Genomic DNA, 24,844 nt, shown 5'->3' with positions numbered 1-24,844 from the left:
GACCTCGGGAGGACAGCTGGGAGACGGGGCCGTGGGGTCCTCTGAGGGCCCCCTGGAGTCCAGCATTGTTCCTGCCGGGCGCTGGGGCCCCAGGCCAGGGACAGGCGGAGGCCGTGATGGCAGGTCATCTGTGGATGACCCCGTCAAGGACGGGTCCCTGGTTCCACACGCCAGTCTCCTCCACGTCCTGTCCGTCCAGACCCAGGGACGTGTTGGCTGTGCCGGGTGGGGTGAGGGGTCAGTGCAGAAACGGGGCTATGCGTCTCACGGTCAGAGCCCGGCTCCGTGGGGCTCACCCCAGCTGCGGGGCTGGTGCAGGCCGGGCCCAGTGCCCCCTCAGTGGTACCTTGTCTCCCGCAGCTCCTGGAGTGGACGGAGGGCAAGGAAAGGAACATCCGCGCACTGCTGTCCACGCTGCACACGGCACTGTGGGACGGCGAGAGCCGCTGGACGCCGGTGGGCATGGCCGACCTGGTGACGCCCGCACAAGTGAAGAAGCACTACCGCCGCGCCGTGCTGGTGGTCCACCCCGACAAGGTGGGCGCGGACGCGGGCGCCGGGGTGGGGGTCCCCCGGAAAAGGTGGGCGTGGGCGCCAGGGTGAGGGTTCCCCGGACAAGGTGGGTGTGGGGTTGGGGTGGGCGCCGGTTTGGGGGTCCCCCGGACAAGGTGGGCACTGGGTTGGGGGTCCCCTGGACAAGGTGGGCACTGGGTTGGGGTGGGTGCCAGGTTGGGGGTCCCCCAGACAAGGTGGGCGCCGGGTTGGGGTGGGCGCTGGGTTGGGGGTCCCCTGGACAAGGTGGGCACCGGGTTGGGGTGGGCGTGGGGATGGGGTGGGCAGGTGAGGGGAAGGCCGCCCTTACTGTGCCGTCCACCCTGCAGGCCCGGGGGCAGCCCCACGAGCAGTACGCGCGGATGATCTTCATGGAGCTCAATGACGCCTGGGCTGAGTTTGAGAGCCAGGGCTCCCGGCCGCTCTTCTGAACCGCGGGTGCGGCTGCGCATGTGGCTCTGGAGCCGCAGCTGTGAGCGGCCCTCGAAGGTGGCCGGGGCTCCGGCGGCGTGGGCGGGCGTGGCTGCACCCAGTCGTTGCATTGTGCCCGTGTGCTCAGCGGGTCGGAGCTGATGCCGCTCCCGGCAGGAGAAGAGAAAGCATTCCAAAGCCTCCCAGTTCTCTCCTTTTCTCTCTTGGCCCCAAAGGAAATGTGACACTCCGTGCTTCTCCCACGCGTGTCACGGCTGTGATTTGTTCTGTCCGGTGGCGTGTCCACGAGGTGGATGGCGCTGCGCTGCTGTCCTGCGGAGTTTTTCCGTGAGCGTTTGTGTCTTCCCCTGTAATCAGCCTGGTGACCACTGTACAGAATTAAACTATTTTCTGATGACCCTCGTCTCCGGCTGCCTCTCCACCTCCCGGCCTGTCTGCTGTTGTCCGTGGAGGTGCAGTGCAGGGACCCTGCCCTGAAGCACCAGGCTCCTCGTCCGCGCCGAGCCAGGCCCCCACGGGCCCTGGGCTGGGCGGTCAGTCCCGGCAGGAAGGCCGGGCAGTGTGGGCCTGGGGCCAGCAGATCAGGACAGCCAGCAGCGGCTGCGTGCCTTGCAGTTTTGGTCGGAGGTGACGGTCCGGCCTCCTCTGAGTGTCCGCACCCCAGGGCTCGTCCCCTCCTGGCCGCCCGGCACCCGTGGCCCAGCCCTGCTAGAGCTGCCGCCTGGAGGGCTGCGGGCTGGCCCTGCAGGCTCTGTACCGACATGTGAGTCACTGAGGCAGCTGTGATACCAGGAAGACTCAGGAGGGCGCCACCTCTCAGGACTCATCCCGTGCTGCACTTGTGGGCACGTCCTCAGATCAGGCTTCACCTGGGAGTATGGGCAGCTGGACTCTGACCCGAAGCTTCTGGGACCTCAGTCCAGCTTCCCCTCCTGAGGCCCTGGACCTTCCAACCTCTGCCCCTGGGTCCCCCCCGACCCCATCCTGGGCCACGGGTCTGAGCAGAGGGCAGGGGAGGAGGCTGAGGGCCTGGCCGCTGCTCCGTCCCCTCTGAGGTGGGCGCCTTAACACCTGGGAGGCGTAAACCTGGCCCTCCGCAGGCTGAGGCCTCCTGAAGAACAGCAAACGACCCAAGTAGGCCCGAGGGTGCACACGCGCGTTCCAGGCGCCGGCTCAGGCCCTGCAGGGCCTGCCTCCCCTGGGTCTGGTGGGCACTTCCTCACGCCCCCGGCTCTGAGTTAGCGCCAGGGTGGGTGACAGCCCCAGTGTCTCCATCCTCCAGGGACCAGGCGTGGCCCTTGCAGTGGGCCCCCGGGGGCTCAGCGAGTGACCCTGGCCCTAAGCCGGCACCACCAGCCGTTCCCCCGCTCGCAGAGGCTGTGTTGGGGGGCGGCTCTGCAGAGGTTGGGTCTGGACCCAGGACCCCCTAGTCTGGCCACCCTTGCCCTGTAGAGGCCCCACCCAGCATGTGCCAGAGCATCTGGGTGACGGGCGTTGCGAGGGACACTACCCTCATCCCATGCCGGCCGTCCCTCCCAGCCCGTCCCCTGTGGCCTCTGCTGCTCCCTGAGTCCCGGCAGGCACTGAGCCCTGAGTCTGGAGGAGCTGGGCTTGTGACTCCTCTGCAGGAAGCCCCCTGACGGCGGACCCTCGTCATGTTCCTGCTGTGTGGCTCTCCTTACCTCAGGGAGGCTGCCTGCCCCCGGGGTTTGTGGGCTGGGGACCCTCGGGTGCCGGGGGAGGCCCACGTGCTTGGCTCCAGCACAGAAAGCAGGCTGGAATCCCGCCCTTGTTGGATTACCGGCAAATGCCCATTTGTGGAAAGGAAAGGACTTGTTTGCTTGTGAACCAGGAAGACGGGTTGGGCCAGCTCAGCTGCTGACCCCCGCTGGCTTCCTTGCCTGCCCCGGTCACTACTTCTGAGGCCTCAGAGAGGAACTGCTGCCCCGGGCCCGAGTCCAGGCTCTGCCTTGGGGGACCCAGGGATAGACCCCTTCGGGCCCCATGGGGCCCCGGGAGAAGTGGGCCCTTGCTCGTGGCGGTTCCCTTGCCGCAGGACCAAGCCCCAGACTGCCTGGTGGGTCCCTCACTGACCTCGGGAATCGCCCTGTCCCAGCACGCGCGGGTGACTGTCCCCAGCTCTGTGAACGGGCCTGAGAGAAGCACCCCCGCCCAGGTGGAGTTCGGAGGTGGGAATCCTGGCCAAGGGAGACCCTCTGTCCAGCATGAAGCCGGCTCGGACCCCCTCACTCTGCAGCCACTGAGCCCCCGTCCCCCGGTGCCCTCGGGCGCACTGGGCCCTGCCAGGAGCCGCAGCCCCAGGCCTCGGTGATGACTCTGCCCCTCTCCAGTGCCCGGCCGTGGGAGGGGGGCTCGCTGCCCGGAGGGCGCAGCAACACACACACACACACACATACACACACACACACCCCACATACACATCCCCCCCCCCCCACACACACACCACACGCACCGCACCACATACACGCCACAGACACAACATACACACACCCCCCCCCCACACACACCACGTACACATCCCCCCCACACACACACACCCACACACACACCACACACACACACACCACACGCACCGCACCACATACACGCCACAGACACAACATACACACACCCCCCCCCACACACACACCACACACACACACACACACCACACACCGCACCACATACACACCAGACACACCACAGACACACACACATACACACCCCACGCACCGCACCACATACACACCACAGACGCAACATACACACACCCCACACACACACACACCCCACGCACCGCACCACATACACACCACAGACACAACATACACACACCCCACACACACACACACACACCACACACCACACCACATACACACCAGACACACCACAGACACACACACATACACACCCCACACACCCCACACACACCACATACACACCCCCCCACACACACACCACACACACACACACACCCCACGCACCACACCACATACACACCACAGACACAACATACACACCCCCACATACACACACCCCCCCCACACACACCACACACACACACACACCACCACATACACACCACAGACACACCACAGACACACACACATACACACACACCACACACACCACACACCACATACACACCCCACACACAGACACACACCACACACACACACACACACACACCATGCACCGCACCACATATACACACCACACACACACACACGCCACACACACCACACACGGACACACACACCCCACACATACACCACATACACACCCCACACAGACACACACCACATAGACACACACACACACCACACACACCACACACACAAACCACACAGACACACCATGCACCACACCACATACACACCACAGACACACACACACACACCCCACACACACAGACACACAGACACACACACCCCACACAGACACACACACACACATACACACACACCACACACACACCACAGACACACACACACATACACACCACACAGACACACACACACCACACAGGCACACACACCACACACCACACCACACACACCACACACAGACATACACACCACACACAGACACACACACACATACACACCACACAGACACACACACCACACACACACACACACACACACACCCCACACACACACATACACACACACCACACACACACCAAACACAGACACACACACACCACATACACACCACAAACACACACACACACCACACAGCAGACACACACCACACACACAGACACACACCACATGCACACCACACACACCACGCACCACACCACACACACACTCCACACACAGACATACACCACATACACACACACATACACACCACACACACAACACACACACACACACACACCCCACATACACACACCCCCCACACACATACACCACATACACACCACACACACAACACACACACACACACACACACCACATACACACCCCAGACACAGGCACACACACACCATGCACCACACCACATACACCACACACACCACATACACACACCACACATAGACACACACACACACACCACAGACACACACACACACCATGCACCACAGCACACACACACACATACACACACACCACACACACACCAGACACATTCACATACACACACACCACACAGACACACACACTCCACGCACCACACCACATACATCACACAGACACACACACACATACACACACCACACACACACACACTCCACGCACCACACCACATACACCACACAGACACACACACACATACACACACCACACACACACACACATACACACACCACACACACACCACATACAGACACACACCACACACAGACACACACACCACACAGATACACACCACACACAGACACACGCACACACCACACACACACACCATGCACCACACCACATATACACACGACACACAGACACACACATGCCACACACACCACACACAGACACACACAAACATCCCACACACACACCACATACACACCCCACACACAAACACCACACACACACATACCACATATAGACACACATCACACACAGACACACACACCACACACAGACACACACACATAACACACACACACACCACACACACACACACCACACCACATACCACACCACATACACCACACAGATACACACCACACACACACACTACATACACACCCCACACACAGACACAAACACCACACACACACACATACCACATATAGACACATCACACACAGACACACACACACCACACATATACACACCACACACAAACACACACACATAATACACACAGACACACACACACACCACACCACACACCACACCACATATACCACACAGATACACACCACACACAGACACACACCACATACACACGCCACACACACACACCGTGCACCACACCACACACAGACACAAACACCACACACACACACATACCACATATAGACACACATCACACACAGACACACACACACCACACATATACACACCACACATATACACACCACACACAGACACACACACACACCACACCACATATACCACACAGATACACACCACACACAGACACACACCACATACACACACCACACACAGACACAAACACCACACACACTCACCTACCAGACAGACACACACACCCCCCACGGACCCCCACTCCACCCCCACCTTCACTTGCCTGCCCTCGTGTCCCTGGCACACACACTCCTCCCTGAGAGCAATGTTTCAGGACCAGGATCCCCAGACCCAATTGTGGGGTCAGAACCTCGTCCTTTAGGGACTGCTCCTGGGGGCATTTGGGCTTCCCTGGTGGCTCAGCTGGTAAAGAATCCGCCTGCAATGCAGGAGACCTGGGTTCAATCCCTGGGTTGGGAAGATCCCCTGGAGAAGGGAAGGCTCCCCACTCGGGTATTCTGGCCTGGAGAGTCCCACGGACTGTCACGGCTAACAGGTAGGGGCGGGCCCAGGCCAGCCAGGCTGGGGAGGAGCTGGCCTGAGGGCCAGGACACAGCTTATGGGCCTCCAATCTGCAGAGTCCTGGGCCACCCCGGGGGGTGCCAGGAGGAGGGGAGGCGGGAAGAGGGCAGGAGGGGCCCCTCAGGCAGTGTTGAGCCCAGCAGGCATGTTGCTTTTGGGTGAGTGTCGGGGCACAGGTAGATTTAGGGGGACTTGGGCGGGGGCTCTCCAGGAATCGGATGGGGGAGGGTACATAGGTGTGGGGGGCAGAGCCTGGATACAGGGCGGGGTACTGGGCAGCTACTGGCACTGGTGGGGTGCTGCTCCTCACTGTGCACACCTGGCCCTGGGCTGGGACTGGTCCACAGGTCCCCTGGACTGGGCGGGGCCTAGCCCCCAGGCCAGGAAGGAGGGGTTAACTTGATTCAGTCACTTCCTAGGCTTCTCATGGGGGCGGAGGGGAAGTCTCCTCTCTCTGGTTTGGGATGCCTTCTGTTTCTGTCTTTTTCCTTTTCTGCATGTGATGCTGTAATTCCCATATGAATCCTGAAAGTACCTCCGCTGAAGAATTGATGCCTTTCTTTGAACTGTGGCATTTGAGAAAACTCTTGAGAATCCCTTGAACTGTAAGGGGATCAATCAATCCTAAAGGAAATCAACCCTCAATAATCATTAGAAGGACTGATGCTGAAGTTACAATATTTTGGCCACCTGATGTGAAGAGCTGACTCATTGGAAAAGACCCTCATGCTGGGAAAGATTGAGGGCAGGAGGGGACGAGAACAACAGAGGATGAGGTGGTTGGATGGTATCATCAACTCAATGGATATGAATTTGAGCAAACTCTGGGAAATAGTGAAGGACAGAGAAGCCTAGAGTGCTGCAGGCCATGGGGTTGCAAAGAGTCAGACACAACTGAGCCTGAACAGCCAGGGATGTAGTCTGGGGAAGGGGGTGTCCCAGGGCCTCGAGGGCTCCCGCCTTGAAGGTGGATAGACGTCGTACCCATCTGGGCTGGGCCAGGCCTGCCCGCAGTGTGCTGCCTGGAAGGCCACCCTCCCCAGCTCTCTCCGGCTCCACTGCTCCGACTCTTCATGGTGCTTGCCCCATCTCATGGCCTCGCCTGCCTTCCTCTGCCACCCCCACCAGGACAGCTCCTGGGGCAGCAGTGGACCACGCGGTGACGGGGACCACAGGTGGCTTGAGCTCTGGATGGATGAGGGCTCGTTGTCCTGCATCCCCTCGTCGGCCCCGCTGAGGGTCCTGCAGGAGGGGGACATGATCCAGGGGCGGGCCTGGCCCCCAGGCCTCCCCTTCCCTCCAGGGTGCCTCTGACTGATGCTGGTGGTGTCAGAGCTCCAGTCACTGGACTCTGCCCTGTTCAGCTGGATGGTCCCCTGGACTGCACTGCAAGGGCCTGGCTGCTGCAGCCTCCTTGTCCTCTGAGGCATGCCTCAGGCCACCCCCTACCCTGGGCCTACAGGAACGGGGCCTGAATTCAGCTGCCCACCCCTCCCTGCAAGCCCGAGCTGCTTGACCAGGGCTGCCAGGCCCCCTGGACATAAGCACAGGAGGAGGGGCCCCGACCCAGGACCAAAGGAAGACCCCTGAGTGAGCAGACAGGGTCCCCCGAGGCCCAGACAGCACCTCCGGGGCCTCCTGGCATGCAGGCCCACCAGCGGGACCCGCACAGGCCGAGCCTTACTCAGGTCTGAGTGAGGGGAACTGGAGGGGGCAGGGTGGGGAGGACATGCCGCGTGGTGGCCTCTCATTAGCCTGCCTTTCTGGGAAGGATTTCTTGAGCCTGAAGCCCACCCCAGGGGGCCCGCTCTGTTGTCAGCCAAATTGGTCCTTGCTGGACGCAGATCACCGGCTGAGGGAGTCCAGGCCTGACCCGCGCAGAGCACGGGCAGCTCGGACCCTCGAGGGACGCAGGAAGCACTGGGTCTGGCCTCTGATGGCGTGTCCCATGGAGGGTCCCCGGCCTGGTCCCGGCGGCCCTTGGAGGGTGGAGGAGGCCTCTGGGGTTGGGGATGGCAAAGTGATGGGTGGGGTCACTCACAGAGCAGGGACTGCTGGTGCATCTCGGGGAACTCACCCTGTGAGGGTCGCGCAGCAAGGGAGTGACCACTGGACAGAGTGGGGTGTGGGCCCGTCAGCCGGACGTCACTTTCCTTTTGGCCGCAGAGACCCCGATGGGAGGCTCGGGCGAGCTGACCCCAGGGTGGGGGCGACGGGGGCTTCCGCCGGGCAGAGGCCTGAGGACTCACAGCCTCCCTGTCACCCCCATGTCCCGCTCGTGACCGAGGCCCCTGCGCTCACCCAGGGCTGCCTGGTGCTGCTCTGCGGCCCGCACCCCTGTGGTTACCACCTGCAGCAGAGCTGGGGAGAAGTGGGATTCCATTTTGAGGCTGTGTGAACTCTATTTTCACCTGGGAGCACGGGGGACAGGGGGGCTCCAGGCAGCAGCTGGAGGAAAAGGAGGGGCATGGCCCTCACAGCCCCGCGTGGCCGCCCAGCCCCTCCCCAGGCCCTGCTCTGGGCATCTCGGGGAGTCACGACCCCTCTTTCTAACACTCCCCACCCTCCAGGTGGGCTCGGGTTCCCCCCAGCCCCACAGACAGACCCCTGTGCTGAGAGCCCTGAGAAGAGACCAGGAAGAGGAGAGGGCTGGCCCCCCAGTGGGCATGGGTGGGCAGGAGGCCAGGGAGTGGATAGCCGGCAGGAGGTGACAGGGAGGCGGGCCGGGGCAGGGAGCAGGCTGGGGGCGTCTGCAGGACAGCACGTCCCGCCGGGTGCACTGAGTGCGGGGGAGTGCCCTGCGGGGTCCGGGGCAGGCAGAGTGTGGACGCAGAAGATGTGCTCTGAGCCCAGATCCTGGGCTGGCCCCTCAGGGAGTCGGGCCCTCGGGGTTCCCGGGGTGACCGAAGGCCCGCCCGTCCCTGGAGCGTGAGGAGCAGCCCCTGCAGGTGGGAAAGGGTGCATCTCAGCATGGACTGGACCTGGCACCGCCTGTCCCAGCGCCCCAGGCGGGGGCGGGGCCCAAGGAGCGAGCTGGCCGCCTGGGCCAGGCCAGCACCTCCAGCTCTTCCCCAGAGCCCACGTGGCCGGATGGGACCCTGGGGTGGGAGCGCGCGGGGTCTGCCATGCCGAGCAAGGTGCTCTGGCCCAGCTCCAAGCAGCAGCAGCGATGATCCCGTTCGGTGGCTTCTGCTTTTCACATGTTATTACCTTTCAAAGTAATGACGAAATCCAGCAGGAAAATGGCCACGCAGCTGGTGCCGGTGCCAGAGACTGAATTATTCATCGTGTTGAATTATTCAGTTTGCATTTGAAGTTTCTGGTGAGGCAGTGTGTCCTTCCCATGGGGCCTGCAGCCCCCTGGCCAGACCCCTCGCCAGGACTGAAGAAGGACTTCAAGTGATCCTGGCCCCTCTTGGAACAGAGGGGACCAGCAGGGGCCAGGCCTCCCCGGGGGCATGACAGGAGCCAGAAAAGGGCTTCCAGGAGGCGGGCTGGGGGCGCTGGAGCCAGGGAGCCACCTTTGTCCCTGCCATCTGGAATGACCCCGTGAGGGCTGCAGGGGGCCTCTCAAACCAGCACTGTGTGGGCTTGGCCTTCAGCGTAGCCCTACTGTGGGTCAGGGGTTCCAAGCCTTCAGGGTTTCAGGAGCCCACGTAGTCCTGAGCTCAGGGCTTTGCCCCGTCCTGCTGGCAGGCCCTGAAGCTGAAACCTTGGGGGAACCCTCCCCACTCCCTGCACCCGGCCTGGTCTACCCATCACCCACCTCCCCGCTCTGACTGTGGTCGTCAGCTCCTGATGCACACCGGCGCCCTGGGATCAGCCCTTCTTGCTGTTGTGGACGTTTCCACTCCACTCCTGATTCTCAGGCCGGCTGCAGGCTTGGGGACTGGTCACCGGCGCCCAGGTCCTCTCCCGGGCACTCATGGGGCCACGGGTGCCCACCTGGGGTGTTGCCCCACGGCCAGGCAGAGGTCATGAGCTGCATCACCTCCTGGTCACGGGGCATTGTCCCCTGCCTGCCGGGAGCTGACCCCCACCCTCCAGGGCTCCTCGGGCGCCAGGCGCCTTGAACTGGGACTGTCACTAACCTTGTCTATTCCCGATGGAAGGGTCTGAGTCCCCCTCACCCAGCCTAGGGCCTGGACAGATATGAGAACTGAGTAGGCAGCTGTGAGTGTGTGGTGGGTCTAAGAGGGGTAACAACAGAGAGGTAGGTGATGACCTCACATGTGACCTCTGAATGGTGACCCCAAGAGGAGGGGGAGAAAGAGGCTGAGGGCCGGAGGGTCAGGTGGCAAGGTCAGCAGAGGGCCTGTGTCCTCGGTCACCGACATGGGCCAGGCCTGGGTCACGGGGTCTGTGGGGTCACGGGGTCTGTGGGGTCACGGGGTCTGCGGGGTCACGGGGTCTGTGGGGTCACGGGGTCTGTGGGGTCATGGGTCTGTGGGCTCGGCATGGGTCCCGACGCCCTCTCTCCTGGTGCTCAGCAGGCCCACACCAGCCTGGATGCCCCAGGTCAACCGGGTGTCTCCGTGGCTTATAAGCTCTGAGGTTGGCAGTCACAGTGCTGCTGTGACTTAGCTGTGGGTCGTCCCCGGGTCCAAGCAGGGGATGGAGGGGCTGGCAGGGCTGGAGGGCAGAGGCTCCAGCAGGGGAAGGGGCGTCTCCGTGCTGGACACACACGTCTCCCTCCTGTGCCCACACCCAGGGCCTGAGGACACCAGGGGCCAGGCTGCACAGACCCTGAGGGCTAAGGCTGGGCCCGAAGACCCTCAACACCTGGAAACCGGTGACCACCCCCTCCCAAGAACACCTGTCCCAGACCTGCTGAAGGCGTGAAGCATGGGGCGAGAGGTTAAACAGACGTGGGCATCTCATGTTCCTGGGGGTGGGCCAGGGTGGGCAGGCACAGGGGCGCCCTGAAGGTCCAGTGTGTCCCCAGGTTCACCCTTCCGAGCAGCCTCACTGCACCCACCTTGCCCAGATCCAGGTGACAGGAGATACCAGCAGGAAGAGTGAACAGTTCTGGGCCGGTTCTTACAGCCCCAGCATCCAAGGAGGCTGCAGCTTTGTGCGTCTTGGGGCGTGGGCCTCACCCAGGGCCACCAGGGTCCTCACTGGGCAAAGTAGCTGCAGAGTGGGGGTGCCCCTGCCCACTCCCAGAAAGCGGTGCTGGCCTCCACCCTGTCCGCATCCTCACCCCTGCCTGCTGGGGGCCCCCGTCCGGCCACTGATGCCCACACTCAGGCCTGCAGGTGGTCAGCAACGGGTGGACGGTGGGAGCCCAGGTACCAAGCAGATGGAGGAAGACAGGCAGGGCCTCCCGAGTTCAGGCTGTCTGTCCTGGGGGGCAGCAAGAGGAGGGCTTTGCGGGGTGGGGGTCTCCAGGATCACCCCAGGCCCAGCGAGGCCTTATGACTCAGCTGGGGGGAGGGGGCGGTGTGTGAAAGTTAATGGAGCAGTCATCAGGGGTGAGCAGGGCAGAGCTGCGGGCTGCCACCTGACCCTGGAGCGGCCGCAGGCCCTGCAGCGGAGGCCAGGCGCCGACCTTGCAGCAACCCCGCTCTCCCCGTTGTAGCCTGGCTTCCACTGCAGAAGCGATCCCGGAGGCCCGGAGCGGGGGCGCGGCCTCGCGGGCGGGAGCTGAGCGGACGTTCCGCAGTGACCTTCGCTCGTCCCTGCTCGGCGTGGGGCCACCGGCCGAGGGCGCGGGGGTCGCTCCGCCTCTGTCCCGCTAAAGTGAAACGGCGTGGCTCTTTCTTTGCGACCTTGTTACGCAGACAAATAGGTCCGAGTCGGTCTGCGGGCTGCCCTCCGACAACGGTTGGATGGGTTCTCTGGGGTCTGGGGGCCCCCTTCTCCGGCCCAGCGGCGAGGGTCGAAACCGGAGCAGCGCTCAGGGGCACTCGGCCCGGTGGGGACCGCAGTCAACCGCCGCGCTGAGACCCGCTTGCCGCGCCCCCGTGGAGGGTGGGAAGCCGGGCGGGGCCGCGACCCCCAACCTCCCCCAACCCCCGCAGCGAGCCACGAGCCCGAACGAGAAAAGGCCTTTCCCACTGGGCTGCGGACCGACCCGCCCGCGCGCCAGGCGCTCCGCATGGGCGCAAGTGTATGAGAGCGCGGGTCCCTGGCTCGCGCTGGGTTGGGGGCGGCCCCCGCCCGAGTCCAGGCAGACGGGATCAGACGGAGGCGGCTGGGGGCAGTGTCTGCGGCTCTGCCCTAAGGGGAGGGCCGGGGTGGTGCGCCCGGCTGAGAGCTCGCTCCCTGGGACGCCCCCCACCCCGGTCCGGCCCAGCGGCAGGGTTTGGGGGGGCGCGGCTCCGCTCCTTCCACCCCCACCCCGGGCGCCCGCCCGGCCGCCGCGGCCCCGCCCTCCTCGTCACGCTAGACGCGGGCGGGGGGCGGGGAGCGCCTCCCTGTGACGCGCCCTCCTCGCCGTGCCCTTCAGCTGTCGCCGCAGTTCCCGGGGCGCCACATGGACCCGGCTGGCCCGAGCGCGCTCTACTGCTGACCGCCCGCCCGCCCTCCCGCGCTCCGGTCGCGGCCCCAGGAAGGTAACCGGCTCCCTCCCCGGCCCCCGATGCTCCCTTCCCGGCCCGGGCAGGGCGCGCTCTCGCCCCCGATGCCCAGTGCCCGGCCCCGGACGCCCCCTCCCTGGCCCCGCCGGGCGCTGTCCTCCGTAGCGGTGCTGAAGCGGCCCCGCGGTCCCGGCCCGCGCCCTCCCTCTTTCCTGCTGCTTCTCTGAGTCTCCTGCCTCTAGCGTCCCCCCTTCCCCAGCTTCGTCCTCTGTCTCTTTCTTTCTCTCTCCTGGCGCGCTCCCGCCTGAGGGCCGCTTGGCAGAGCCGGGCAACTCGCCCGCCCGCAAAGCCGAGGGGTGCGGCGTCCTTGGGAGCCCCGAGCCTCGCGGGTGGCGGTGGGAGCCTTGGGGGAGCTCCAGCAGCGCCCTGGCCGCGCTGTGGCCTTGAGATCCCCTCCCCCGGGAGCCAGGGGAGAAGTTTGGAAGAGGATCTGCTTTGCGTCAAAGGTGCCCCTGCGCGCCAGTGCCTTGTGGGCAGGCGGGGGCATTCCTTCCCCAGCCCGCACAAACACAGGTCTCCTTCATCTGGGAAAAAACAATTTAAAGCCATAAAACAGTGTCTCTCCAGGGACCTGGGTTTCCCTGCCAGGAGAGACTTCACAGGAAGGGGGGTGGGCACTGCAGTTACTGATATTACAAGAAGCCCCTCCCCACTAGACCTGTAGCTGATCTGCACCTGGAGAGGCCCACCCATGCATGCAGGGGCGCAGTGGTCACCCCTCATTTCATTTGTTCCCTGAAGGCTGGATTCCCCGCACCCCTGCCCCCGAGTCTCTGGGCAGGTGGCAATGACTGCCGGCCTCTCCCCTGGTGGAACCTGGTTTCCCAAGTTCCATCGGACCCAAGGCGCTCCCCCAGGCGCCACCCACACTAACCTTTCCCGTCTTTAGATAGATCCCTGCCCCTGTGGCCCAGGGCTCCAGCAAGTAGTCACTAAGCCAGTCACCTCCAAACGCCCCTGGGGCTGCCCTCGCTTCACACAGGCCGCCTCCTTCCAGCTGCACCCTCCCCTTCCCGGCAGTAGCAGCCAAAAGCCACCTTCACACACCCCAGGAGCTTGATGAGACCACTTTGCAGGGACCCTCGCAGACCCTTCCAGGCGCCTGTCCCATGCTGAGGTCTGGCCTCCAGGTGCGCCGGGACTGTGAATGATGCTGTCTCAGACCCCAGACCCACATCTCAGGGAAGGTGATCAGGAGTGAGAAGCACGTCCTCCCCAGCCCTGTCGGGTGACCCGTGACCACATCCCCCCACAGGCAGAGGACTGGCCACACTCGCATGTGAGTTTTGGCCCTCCGAGGAGCCGCTGAGGACGCAGAGCCGTCGCCATGGAGTTCGTGATGAAACAGGCCCTGGGAGGTAGGGCGAGGGGTCCCCTGCACCCCGCAGCTGTCGTCACAAAGGGTTGCCCTCAGACCACCACACAGCCCGCAAGCCCAGCTGCAGGCTCCTCCGGACCAAAGGCAGCACCCCCGAGTTACCGTGGTCGGCTTCAGGGTGGGGAAGGATGCACACCACATGCTGTGGTCAGGTGGAGCCCATCCAAGGGGCACCGGGGAAGTCTCACTGGTCAAATCTGGGGGCCCCATGGGGACTTTGCCTCTGGCAAGCAGGGGTGCAGGAGGCCGCAGGCTGGCCACGGCAGCCAGAGATGGGGTAGGGGACAGAGCTGGACCTGGGGCATCCAGCAAGGGCTTCAAGGTGTTACCAGGGAAGGGCCAGGAACACGCACAGGGGTCAGGGCCAGCTGGACACAGGAGTCAGGGCCAGCTGGGCACAGGGGTCAGGGCCAGCCTGGGCACGGGGGTCAGGGCCGGCCTGGGCACGGGGCTCAGGGCCAGCCTGGGCACGGGGATCAGGGCCGGCCTGGGCACGGGGGTCAGGGCCGGCTGGGCACGGGGGTCAGGGCCGGCTGGGCACGGGGGTCAGGGCCGGCCTGGGCATGGGGCTCAGGGCCAGCTGGGCACGGGGGTCAGGGTTGGCCTGGGCACAAGGATAAGGGAAAAGGCCCCAAATAGCTCGTGTGCACCCACAGACAATGCATTCCCATGTGTGTATTGGGGGAGGGAAACCGCTCCGCTTCCAACCCCACCGACTGTTTCTGAAAGGAATCCTGTGGCTTGGCTCAAGGCTGTCGCCACAGCCAGGAGGGGAAGGTGGCACAGGACAGTGAGCTGAGGCCCTGGCCCAGCAGGTGGGCAGGGCACTGGACTTCGGGCCACACTGAGATGGACGCGTACTGACAGAGCGGTCTGGTCAGCCTGGCCCCTGGGGCCGGCTCTGTGCGCCGGGCTCCCCCGATGAGTGCCAGCCGTGGGAGCCCCGGTGACAGGTGCTGCCCCACTCTGCCGTCTGAGCTGTCTTCCACACGTGGCCTCCTTCAGCCCCACCCTGACCGGATGCCTTTTGCAGCCAGGTGTGGGTCACGTGCTGCAGGGCAAGCCCACCTCTCAGCAGGGGTGACAGGCTGCTTTTCACCAGAGGTGGGGTGCCACGTGGCTTGGTGCTAGGAGCTAGGGGCAGGATGGAGGCCCTAGGGACCCGTGCCTAGGACAGGGGCCCCACAGTGGGCCACATCTCCTCCCAACTCAAGTTAAGAGGAAAGCTGTCAGGGGGAGGCCCGGGGCCACATTTCCAGGCTCTGCGGTCAGGGATGGGCTGCAGGTTGAGTCTAATTATAACGATTACGTCACGGGCGTGATCCATGCACAGGCGGCTCCCGGCTCCCCCCAGCCAGCCCCTGGCTGCTACAGATAATTAATTAGACAGCTAATTCAGGCCCTGAGGTGGGCTTGGAAAGAAACCGAAATATTTGATTGGCTGTCTACATGGCTGAAATTAGCTGGGTAATTGCCAGCCTGGATTGCCTTTGTTCCGTGGCTGCCCAAAGTTCCTCCTGCTGTGGTGACAGCGCGGGCTGGGGTGCTGGGGGTGCCCCAGCCTGGCGTTACGCCCGCCCCCAGCCCATTCACACCCCAGGGCTGCTCCGGGCGAGACCTTGTCTCCTCTCTCCCCCGGCAGGCAGCATTCTGTTCTCTTAGGGTGAGTGTGGGTGAGAGGCAGACAGACGGAGACTGGGAGCTGATTCCAGAGACACAGACTAGAGCCTCAGATGCTGAGGCAGGCTGGCCCCGAGCAGGCATGGTCAGAGACAGATGAGAAAGGGACGATGGAAGTGTCCCGGCCTGAGGCCGAGCCATGGGGAAGCAGGGCTGGGGGCAGACTGACGTGGGAGAGAGGCCTGTGGGCAGGTGCTGGAGGGCGGGCAGGGATGGAGCGTGGGGGTCAGCAGCTCAGAGCGGAAGACGGGGTGGCTGAGATGGAGCCTGGGAGACCCGAGGAACCAGGGCAGGAAGTGCAAGTGCAGGCCAGGCAGACAGAGACAGACAGGGGGAAACAGACAGAGAGACAGACAGGGGGAAACAGACAGAGAGACAGACAGGGAGAGACTGAGAGAGACAGACAGATGTAGACAGAGAGACAGACGCACAGAGACAGACACAGACACTGATAGAGACAGACAGGGAGAAAAGACAGACAGACAGGCATGGATGGACAGGCAGACAGAGAGGTAGAGAGGTGCACAGACACAGGGATGATTAGAAACAGGTTGAGAAGTTGAGTCGGGGCCTGAAGCAGAGATGTGTGTGGCCGTGTGCACACACACGCGCGCTCAGAGAAGGACTCACAGCCTGGAGGGAGCCCTAGGCAGGCCTTGCTCTCAGCGCTGGGGACAAGACTCCATGCGGCCTAATTAAGCCAGACCGTCTGCTTGGCTGTGTCTCAGTCAAGGTCTTTTTTGTTGGGCAGAGGTTTCCAGGTAACTGCCTGGCAGGGCCAGCAGCGGCAGGACTCAGGAGTCCAGCGTGGGACAGACGGGCAGACAGACGGGGCACCACAGCGGCCCGGACACACGGCTGCATCTGCCCAGGCTTGTCCACTCTGGGGCTCTTGGGAGGAACCAGCCTGGGACCTGCTGGGCCACAGACAGGTGCACGCCTTCCACACTTCTGCCCCCACCTGTCCGGCCCCACCCGTCTGGCCCCGATGCATGCCCCACCCTCCAGCCCCCTTGAGGGCTGTGTTTGGGGGAGAACCGTTGTGTCTGGGGTGTGCATGCCTCTTACCCCCTCAGTTGTCTGGTCTCGACCCCACTGGCAGCCTCTGCCCTGTCCATCCTGCCCGCCTGCACATCCTGGGCACCCCCGTGAGGTAGGGCAGGGCCCGCTCAGGAAGGGCCAGCTCACGCTTGGTGGGCCCTGAAACCCCAGGCGAGCCCAGGCCCTCCCGTGACTCCGTGGATGCCCGCCCTGTGCCTGGCGTGGCCTCCGGCTCTGAGCCGTGGCCCTGCGGCCTTGCTGAGGGTGCTCCTCCACCAGCCTGTCTGGTGGACTCAGAGCCCACCTGTCTGGGAACCACAGGTCATCTGGGAGCTGGGCGCGGGCCTGGGAGCCCCTGCTGCAGGGGAGCGGACACGGGGGTGTCCATGAGGAGCTGTCGTGTCGAGTGGGGATGGGGCTGCCCTGGGCAGGCGGGCGGCGAGGGGATGCCCGCTGGCTGCAGGGGGAGCACGGAGGCCACCCGCAGGCCCTCCCACCCTGCCAGGTCCCAGCAGGGCCCGTGGCCCTGAACTGCAGCTCCTCGCAGCTTCCAGGTTCCAGGTGTTCCTTGTGGCAGGAGGGCAGCCGCGGGCTATGGAGGAATGGACGGGGGCTCCGGGCCCTCCCTGAGGTGGTAGGGTCTGCCCAGTCACTACCAGGCCCTGGAGTGGACCTTGGAGGCCCCGGCTCAGGCCCCACCCCATCTTCCTGCAGTGTGCGTGGGACCCGGTGGGCCGGGAGCCTCTGCTCTTAGGGCCTGGACGCTCCCTGGGCTGACGGAGCACTGGGGGCCCTTAAGACCCAGAAAACGTGGGCCCCGGCACTCGATTCTGCTGGTATCACCCGGAGGCCAGGGGCCCGGGGTTGTGGGAGGCACATGGGACCAGCTGGGGCCCATCCTCTTGGGGCCAGTAATCGAGGAAGGTGCGAGCTGTTGGCAAACTTGTTCTCACTAGGAGAACGTCCGGGAGGCCTTGATGGGCATTGGGCCCTCCCGAGATCCCTCAAGACGCCTCCAGATTTAAGTGAACGAACGCTCCTTCCCTGAGAGAAGAGAACGCTGATGCAGGGTTGTGTGGCGGCTGGGAGCCCGGCTGCGTCTGTCTGGGTCGGGGACTCAGGGTCCTCAAGGATGTGACTTGAAGAAGCTGATTTCCCCCAGGGCCAGGCAGTGGTGAACGCCCCGGAGCTCCATGTCGGAGGAGAGGTGGGCATCATTGGGTTAGTGTGCCTGCTGCAGGTGCTCTTTGGGCTAAATCAGGAGCGCACGGCTATTTTGCCCCGAGTGGCCTGGTCCGCAGGGGCTGTCCTGTCTTGTCCTCAGTATGGCGTGTTCTGTGTCTGGAACGTGTTAGGTCCTCAGAGCAGTGAGGGGCAGGGGAGGGTTTCACGGAGGAGGGGATGTGCGAAGGGGGCTCCAAGGAGGAGGGGACAGCCTGGGATGCCACAAGTGCAAAGGCCCAGGGTCTTGGGGGCCGGCACAGGCTTGGAAGGCAGCCCAGAGCCCAAGCCTGAGGGGTCTTCCTCCCCGAGATCAGGCCTGCCCTGGCACATCCTGGGGCTTGGGCGGTGTGGACGGTGTCCTGTGGTGAGTCGGCCCTGGGCCCGTCCTACAGGCAGGGAGTCTGGGCTGAGATTTCATCCTCTTTTGAGGGCCAGGAGAGCAGGGGGCCTGTGCCCCGCGTGTGGAAGGGATGAGGGAATGGGGAGCCGCTGTCCTCAGGCCTGCACTTCTGCGTGTGTGCGGGCGGTAGGGGCACCATGTCACCGAGATCTCCACAGAGGGAGGCACCCTGGGGAGGGAACCCCTGGGCAGAGCCTGGACCTGGGGACCCCACGCCGCCCTGCTCCCGGTTCCACACCAAGGGTGAGGCCAGTCATCCCCGTCCTGTCCAGACCCAGGGCCTGAGGGCAGGGCTGCTCCCATGGGGGTTCACTCTATCAGGCGCTTCCCACAGGTTAGGGGCTGCTCTGCTGGGGCACTGGCCAGGGAGGCCAGGTCCTCTGGTCTCTGGGAGGATGAGCATCACAGGCTGAGCTGGACTGCAGGGTCGGAACAGACTGGGGTGGGGGAACTCTAGAATTCTGCACTGGAGAGGATACTTTTGACTCAAATTGCAGAGAACCAGTCAGCGTGGCTTGGATTGAGGTTTGTTTTCCTCACATGATGAGGTGTCAGGAAGTGGCTCAGCTGCTCAGCTGAGCCATCAGGGACCTGGCTCTGGTTTTCATTGTGCCCTGTCCTCCTAGTAGAGCAGTCAGCTTGCTTCTGCCGCGGTCGCAAAGTGGCTGCTGCTGTTCCAGCGTCCCATGCACAGTGAGGGGAGGAAGAAGGAGGCAGCACCTCTTTGCTTGGCAAGGATGCCTGTGAAATCTCGTGGAGGTTTCCACTATGTGTCACAGGCAAGAAGGTCTGGGAAGGTGAGGGCCGGGGAAGCCCATCACCCTCCAAACAAGGCAGCTCACACCAGCCCCCCACCAGCCTGGGAACCCTTGATTTCTAGGAACAGGGCCCCCAGACCACAAGCTCCTAGAGTGCGGAGGTGTCTCCTTCCCTTGAGAGCTGGGCTCCTCCTCTGCAGGCAGCCAGCAAACACTAGATGATAAAATACCAGTTTCCATTCAGAGCATGCTCCCAGATGCCATGTTGGACGGAAGAAGCACTAGCTCACCTCGCGGGGTTCAGCAGAAACACCTCTTACCTCTCATCTCTTAGAGGCTAAAAGGATGCTTCAGAGAAGCTGTCTTTCCTCCCGAAGCCCTGGACAGCCCTTCCCTCAGGAGAGGCCCTCCTGTTGGTGAAGCCGACACTCAGTCAGAGATGCTTTAGCCCCAACCGGGGAATAAACTGCATACAATGCACTTCAGCTGTCAGGTCGTTTATTTTTTGTCCTGTTGGTCGGTGAGCGGTTCCAGATGGGATTAAGGCACTTGTGTGAACAGCTCCATGTGAACCATGCTGCCAGCCAGTCTGTGGGGCTGGGTCTGCCTCTCTGCACGTTTTCACCTTTCACAGAGCAGGGCTTGGCAAAACCCCAAATCAGCGTCAAGTCTTGGTAAAGCCCACTGCGGGCAAGTCCCAGAGTCCTTGGCTTCCTGAACCCAAGCCAGGGTCAGCAGAGGTCTGGGAGGAGGCTCCTGGCAGATCTGAGCAGCCCCTCTGGGGCTGCGGCCCCATGTGGGGGGAGCCGGTCCTCTGAGATGCCTGCTGCTGGCTGCTGCGAGTCCCCATCCCGTCTGGGGGCAGGTGGGGTCTCTCCAGCCCCTCCTCCCGGCCCAGTGGTGCTCGCACCCTGCACAAGCCCGTTTTCCAGCATCGGCTCACTTTTCTTCTGTTCTGACGGTGGCGGGGGTGGGGCGGGTTGGGGGGCGGGGGGTGGTGGCTCCTCTCAGCCCTGCAGCGGTCAGGTGGGACCTCCAGCTTGGGGGGCTGGGGGAGCCCCCACCTCGCCCTGTAGGTCCCTTTGGTCCCGTGGACTAGCCCATGAGCTGTGGCGTCTGGGCGAGGCGGACGTCTTCCCTGGCGCCAGTGGAAGGCTGAGCGTGCTGGGCTGGGTGTTGGAATCTGGGTGCCGGTGCAGACTGCGCTCGGGAGGTGAGGACTCCTGGGGCTGGGCGGCTGGTGGCACAAGCTGGGAGTGTCTGCTGGTGTGATGGCTGCCCCTCTCATCCCCGAGGACGCTGTGGCTGCGTCCAAGGGGAGACACCAGGCCTACGTGCTGAGCTTTGCTTCCCGAGCTGGGAGCTGGGCAGGCACCCTGGCCACTGCAGCCTGAGGCCTCTGCCTGTCCTCTGGCCCCCGCCGCCCAGGATGGGCAGGAAGGCCACGGTTGAGGGGCCTCTGGGGAGAGGGGGTGCCGGGGCTGCAGCAGGAGGGGCAGGGAGAACGGGAACCCCCAACACGGGGTGGCAGGAGGGAGATGCAGAGAGAACGGGGACCCCAACATGGGCAAAGGGCTCTGGCCTCGGGCCCTTGAGGGTCCCTGGGCCGCAGGACCCCGCCGCACGTCGCACCCTTCAGAAGGCGGCCTCTGCAGTGGGGTGCCCCCTGCTCCACCCCAGAATGAACACGGTGGGTGACCCCACCCCCAGCAGCAGCTGCTCATGACCCTCCAGCTGTGTCTAGAGGACGGCACCTGCTGTGCAGAGGGTTGGAGGGAGCCTCTGCTCCGCCTCAGGACAGGAGGTGCGGGCTGGGGCAGGCAGGCCCCTCCCCTGGGCCCTGGGCCACTGCCTCCGCTGCAGACCTGGGGAGTGCAGGGGGCTGGGGGCCAGCCGGGCAGAGGCCTGGGGCCGCACCGTCTGTCCTGGGCCAGGCTCTGCTGGACTCACTCACAGACGGCCTCATCTTGCCTGTCTCTGGGCGTCCTCTCCTGAAACCATGGCCAGACGCTCTGCCTGGCGCCCGGCGCCACAGGCAGAGACAGCGGTGGCCCACGGCCCTTCCCCGACGGGCATGGAGTGCCTGCCCGGTGCGCCCGGCCAGCCGGCGAGGGAAGCAAGGCCAGGGAAGCAGGGGAGCACTGAGCTCTGCAGAAGATGAAGGCCGGGCAGGCCAGGCCCAACTCTGGTTAAGACTGGGCACAGGGACCTCCCAAGTGACCCTCCATGGAGCCAGCCCCTGGCCAGGCCCTCGGCCAGCTTCAGGAGAGGCCCCAGGCCCGGGGCAGAGCACGGCTCTCAGCAGGGTGACAGGCCCAAGCTTTGAGTCTCCCCTCCCGAGGGCGTGGGCGCCCCGGCTGGGCCGTAACCTCAGGCGGGGTGGTCTCTGCCTGCAGCGAGGACACGGACGAGGACAGGGTGGGACGCCGCCTCTCCCACCTCCGGGTCATCCCGGCGGGGCCAGCGGGCATGTGGGGTGCTGGCCCCGGGGCAGCGGAGAGCAGACGGCGGCCTGAGGTGGGTGTGGCTGCTTCCTCGGCCTGGGGTGTTGAGGAGAGCCCAGCACGGGCCTGCATGCAGGGCTGCAGTTGCCCACCCGGGCCCACAGGCCAAGCACCTCCACTGGGCAGCAGGTTGGGCGTCTGTGAGCGGCTTCACTGCATGTCTTGTTTTGCAAGAATGTTCACTGTTTAATGTGTCTCATCACGGTTAACCTCTGATCTAACCTGTGGTGTCCTCACTTTAACCTATTTACATGCTTTCTTGCTATGTCATTTATTTATTCTTAATGTATGGACTAAATTTGCTTTTTAAAAACCTTCTGCAGTGTTTTAGAACCTATGTGCCATTTGGAAACATCATTCGGGCCCTAGTTGTCGCTGTCAGGATCAAAGCCGTGTGTCTCCAGGTCTTGCCAAGCAAGTTCTGTGAGCCCTTCTGTCAGGCCTCCACCCTTATCCACCTTCTTCGGGTCTGTGGTTTTGATCTGGAGGATTGGTATTACAGTCAATGTTTTCTTAATTATAAAAATATTTTATCTTTGCCTTCAATTTGATAATAGGTACTAGTCCATATTTATTTTTTAACATGAAAATGGACTTCTTTCCTAGCTTGAAAATTATAAGTGTTCACTGTAATGTTCAGGGAACTGAAATAATACAGAAAAGCATAAAGAAGTGGTATGGAAAATTGAGACACCACATCACTTTCAAACTCATCCATTAGATCACTCATTACTTCCTTGAAATTATAGTATTTGAAAGTATTTTTTCAAGGAGAAACAAATTCCTTCAGATCCAGCTCTAATTTTAAAAGACTCTGCACAGTCTTTTAAAGACTTTTAAAGACTCTGCTGTCAGTTTATTAGAACTAGTTTGGGGATCGGCTGGCTGTTCCAAACCTGGGGGAGAAGAGTGAGCCTTTCCTGGCAACTGTGGTTTAAAACAGCTTTGGACAGAAAACACCGGGCAAGGTCATTTCTTACATCAGCCCTTTCAGCAGTGCAGGCTTTAGGGGCGTCTCCATCTGCCGTGCAGACAGATTGAGGTGAAACTCGTCCTGTGGGTGATGTACAGACTTGACTCCAGTTTCAGGAACAGGTTGTTAATTGTTGCCCTCCGTCCTGTGGGCAGAAGCGGGGCTGCAGGTGTAACTTGAATTCGCACCCAAGGGGCCCCCTGGAGCTGAAAGCACCTGCGGGCGTGTTAGCTCTCAGATGTCTCTTGGCTTCCAGGGCTGGACGGGGACCCTCACTTGGGACAGACCTCCTGCCCTTCCCGACGTGTCCCCTTGGCGCACTGCGTCCCGCGGGGTGCCCAGTGACGCCCTTTCCTCCAGAACCCGTGGCCTGCTGAGCTACCGTGCTGCATTCCCTGTCTGTCTGGTGCTCTGAGTTCTGTCTTGAGCTCTTCCCAAGTCCCAGCAGCAGCCCCTGTCCCCAGGGTCTGTGCTCGCGCTCACTAGCGTCCGACTCTCTGCGACCCCATGGGCTGGCCCACCAGGCTCCCCTGTCCATGGAGTTGCCCAGGCAGGAATACTGGAGTGGGCTGCCATTTCCAGCTCCAGGGGATCTTCCCTACTCAGAGACTGAGCCCATGCCTTCTGCGTCTTCTGCACTGGCAGGCGGCTCTTTACCCTGAGCCACCGCTCATGTGTTAAAGGCCCCAGACAACTGGCCGCCGTGTTCCTTCCTCTGGGGCCACTGCCCCAGGACACCAGCACCTTCCGCCCCGCCGGCACCGTGTGCCGTGCCCAGGCCTCCCCCACCCCCTCCTGCTGGGCCCTGGGGACCCTCCCGGCCGCCAGTCTCTATTCTGCCTTCGTGCACCACTGCCAGTGGGCTGGGTATAAAGTTGTGGATTTTACAGAACTTCCTCCTTGGGTTCTGAAGCTTTATGTCTGTTGCGGATTCTAAGCTGCTATTGATCTCACACTGCCCTCACTCCCAGTTGCTTTTCCACGACCCATATGTTTTTCTCTCTGGAGGCTCTGACGGTTTCCTTTTGACCTGGCATTGTGAAATTTCTCGCTCTCGGGACCTTGCTTTGGGTCATCTTTGACCCCACTCCCAGTGTGGGTGCCCTGGGCAGGGCTCCTCTGCCTCCTTGCTGACCCCTCACCGCCCTCCACCTGTGCTTCTGTTCCGTTGCCCCCAATTTGATATCTCAGTTGCCTTGCTCTCTGTGTTCCCATTCTGTGTCCTTGTGGAATTACAGCTTTGCATTTTGCTCCCATTTTAGTCGGTTGTGCAAGTGGTGTAGACAAGTATGGGTGTTCAGTCCAGCCTGTTCAACCACGACTTGGTACCATCAGTTGTCAGGATGACTGGCTTTAAGACACCTGGGATTAGACCCCCTGGATGGGATGGGACACAGGGCAGCTGGGGTGAGTGCTGTGTGCTGGGAAGACCAGTGCAGGCAGACCTCAGTCAGTGTGGGGTCAGTTCCAGACCACCGCAGTAAAGGCAATGTTGCAATAAGTGAGTCGTGTGCATTTTCTGGGCTCCCAGTGCATACGGAAGGTATGTTCACACTACGATATATCTATTAAGTGTGCAGCAGTGTTTTGTCTAAAAAAGACAGTGTTTATATCTGGGTTAAAAAACTGTACTGTAGAAAATGCTAGCCATCATCGCCACCTTCAGGGACTTGCAGTCGTTTTGCTGGTGGAGGGTCTGAGACGTTGTGAGAATCACCAGATGTGGCAGGAGACGGGAAGGGGGTAAACACTGCTGACAACACGGCGCTGACAGGCTGCTCAGCGTAGGGTCCCCACAGGCCTTCAGTCTGAGA

General features: G+C 62.6%; 2 protein-coding genes across 2 annotated transcripts in view; both read left to right on the top strand.

The window, feature by feature from the left end:
* GAK (cyclin G associated kinase) overlaps positions 1-1,381 on the top strand; it is a 48,350-nt gene extending 46,969 nt beyond the window's left edge. Inside the window, 2 exon segments of the mRNA XM_043905913.1 lie at positions 361-537; positions 882-1,381. Of these exon segments, the coding sequence (XP_043761848.1) occupies positions 361-537; positions 882-983 (279 nt within the window). The 3' untranslated portion in view covers positions 984-1,381.
* Positions 1,382-12,884: 11,503 nt separating this feature from the next.
* The window catches only part of CPLX1 (complexin 1), a 41,019-nt gene continuing 29,059 nt past the window's right edge, over positions 12,885-24,844 (top strand). Inside the window, exons 1-2 of the mRNA XM_043905912.1 lie at positions 12,885-13,048; positions 14,328-14,430. Coding sequence (XP_043761847.1) covers positions 14,400-14,430 — 31 coding nt within the window. The 5' untranslated portion in view covers positions 12,885-13,048; positions 14,328-14,399. The remainder of the gene's footprint in view (positions 13,049-14,327; positions 14,431-24,844) is intronic.

The sequence above is a fragment of the Cervus elaphus genome, chromosome 6 (assembly GCF_910594005.1).
Source record: "Cervus elaphus chromosome 6, mCerEla1.1, whole genome shotgun sequence".
Taxonomy (NCBI): Eukaryota; Metazoa; Chordata; class Mammalia; order Artiodactyla; family Cervidae; genus Cervus; species Cervus elaphus.
The sequence above is the reverse complement of the archived record's forward strand: the minus strand, read 5'-3'. Positions and strand labels throughout refer to the sequence as shown.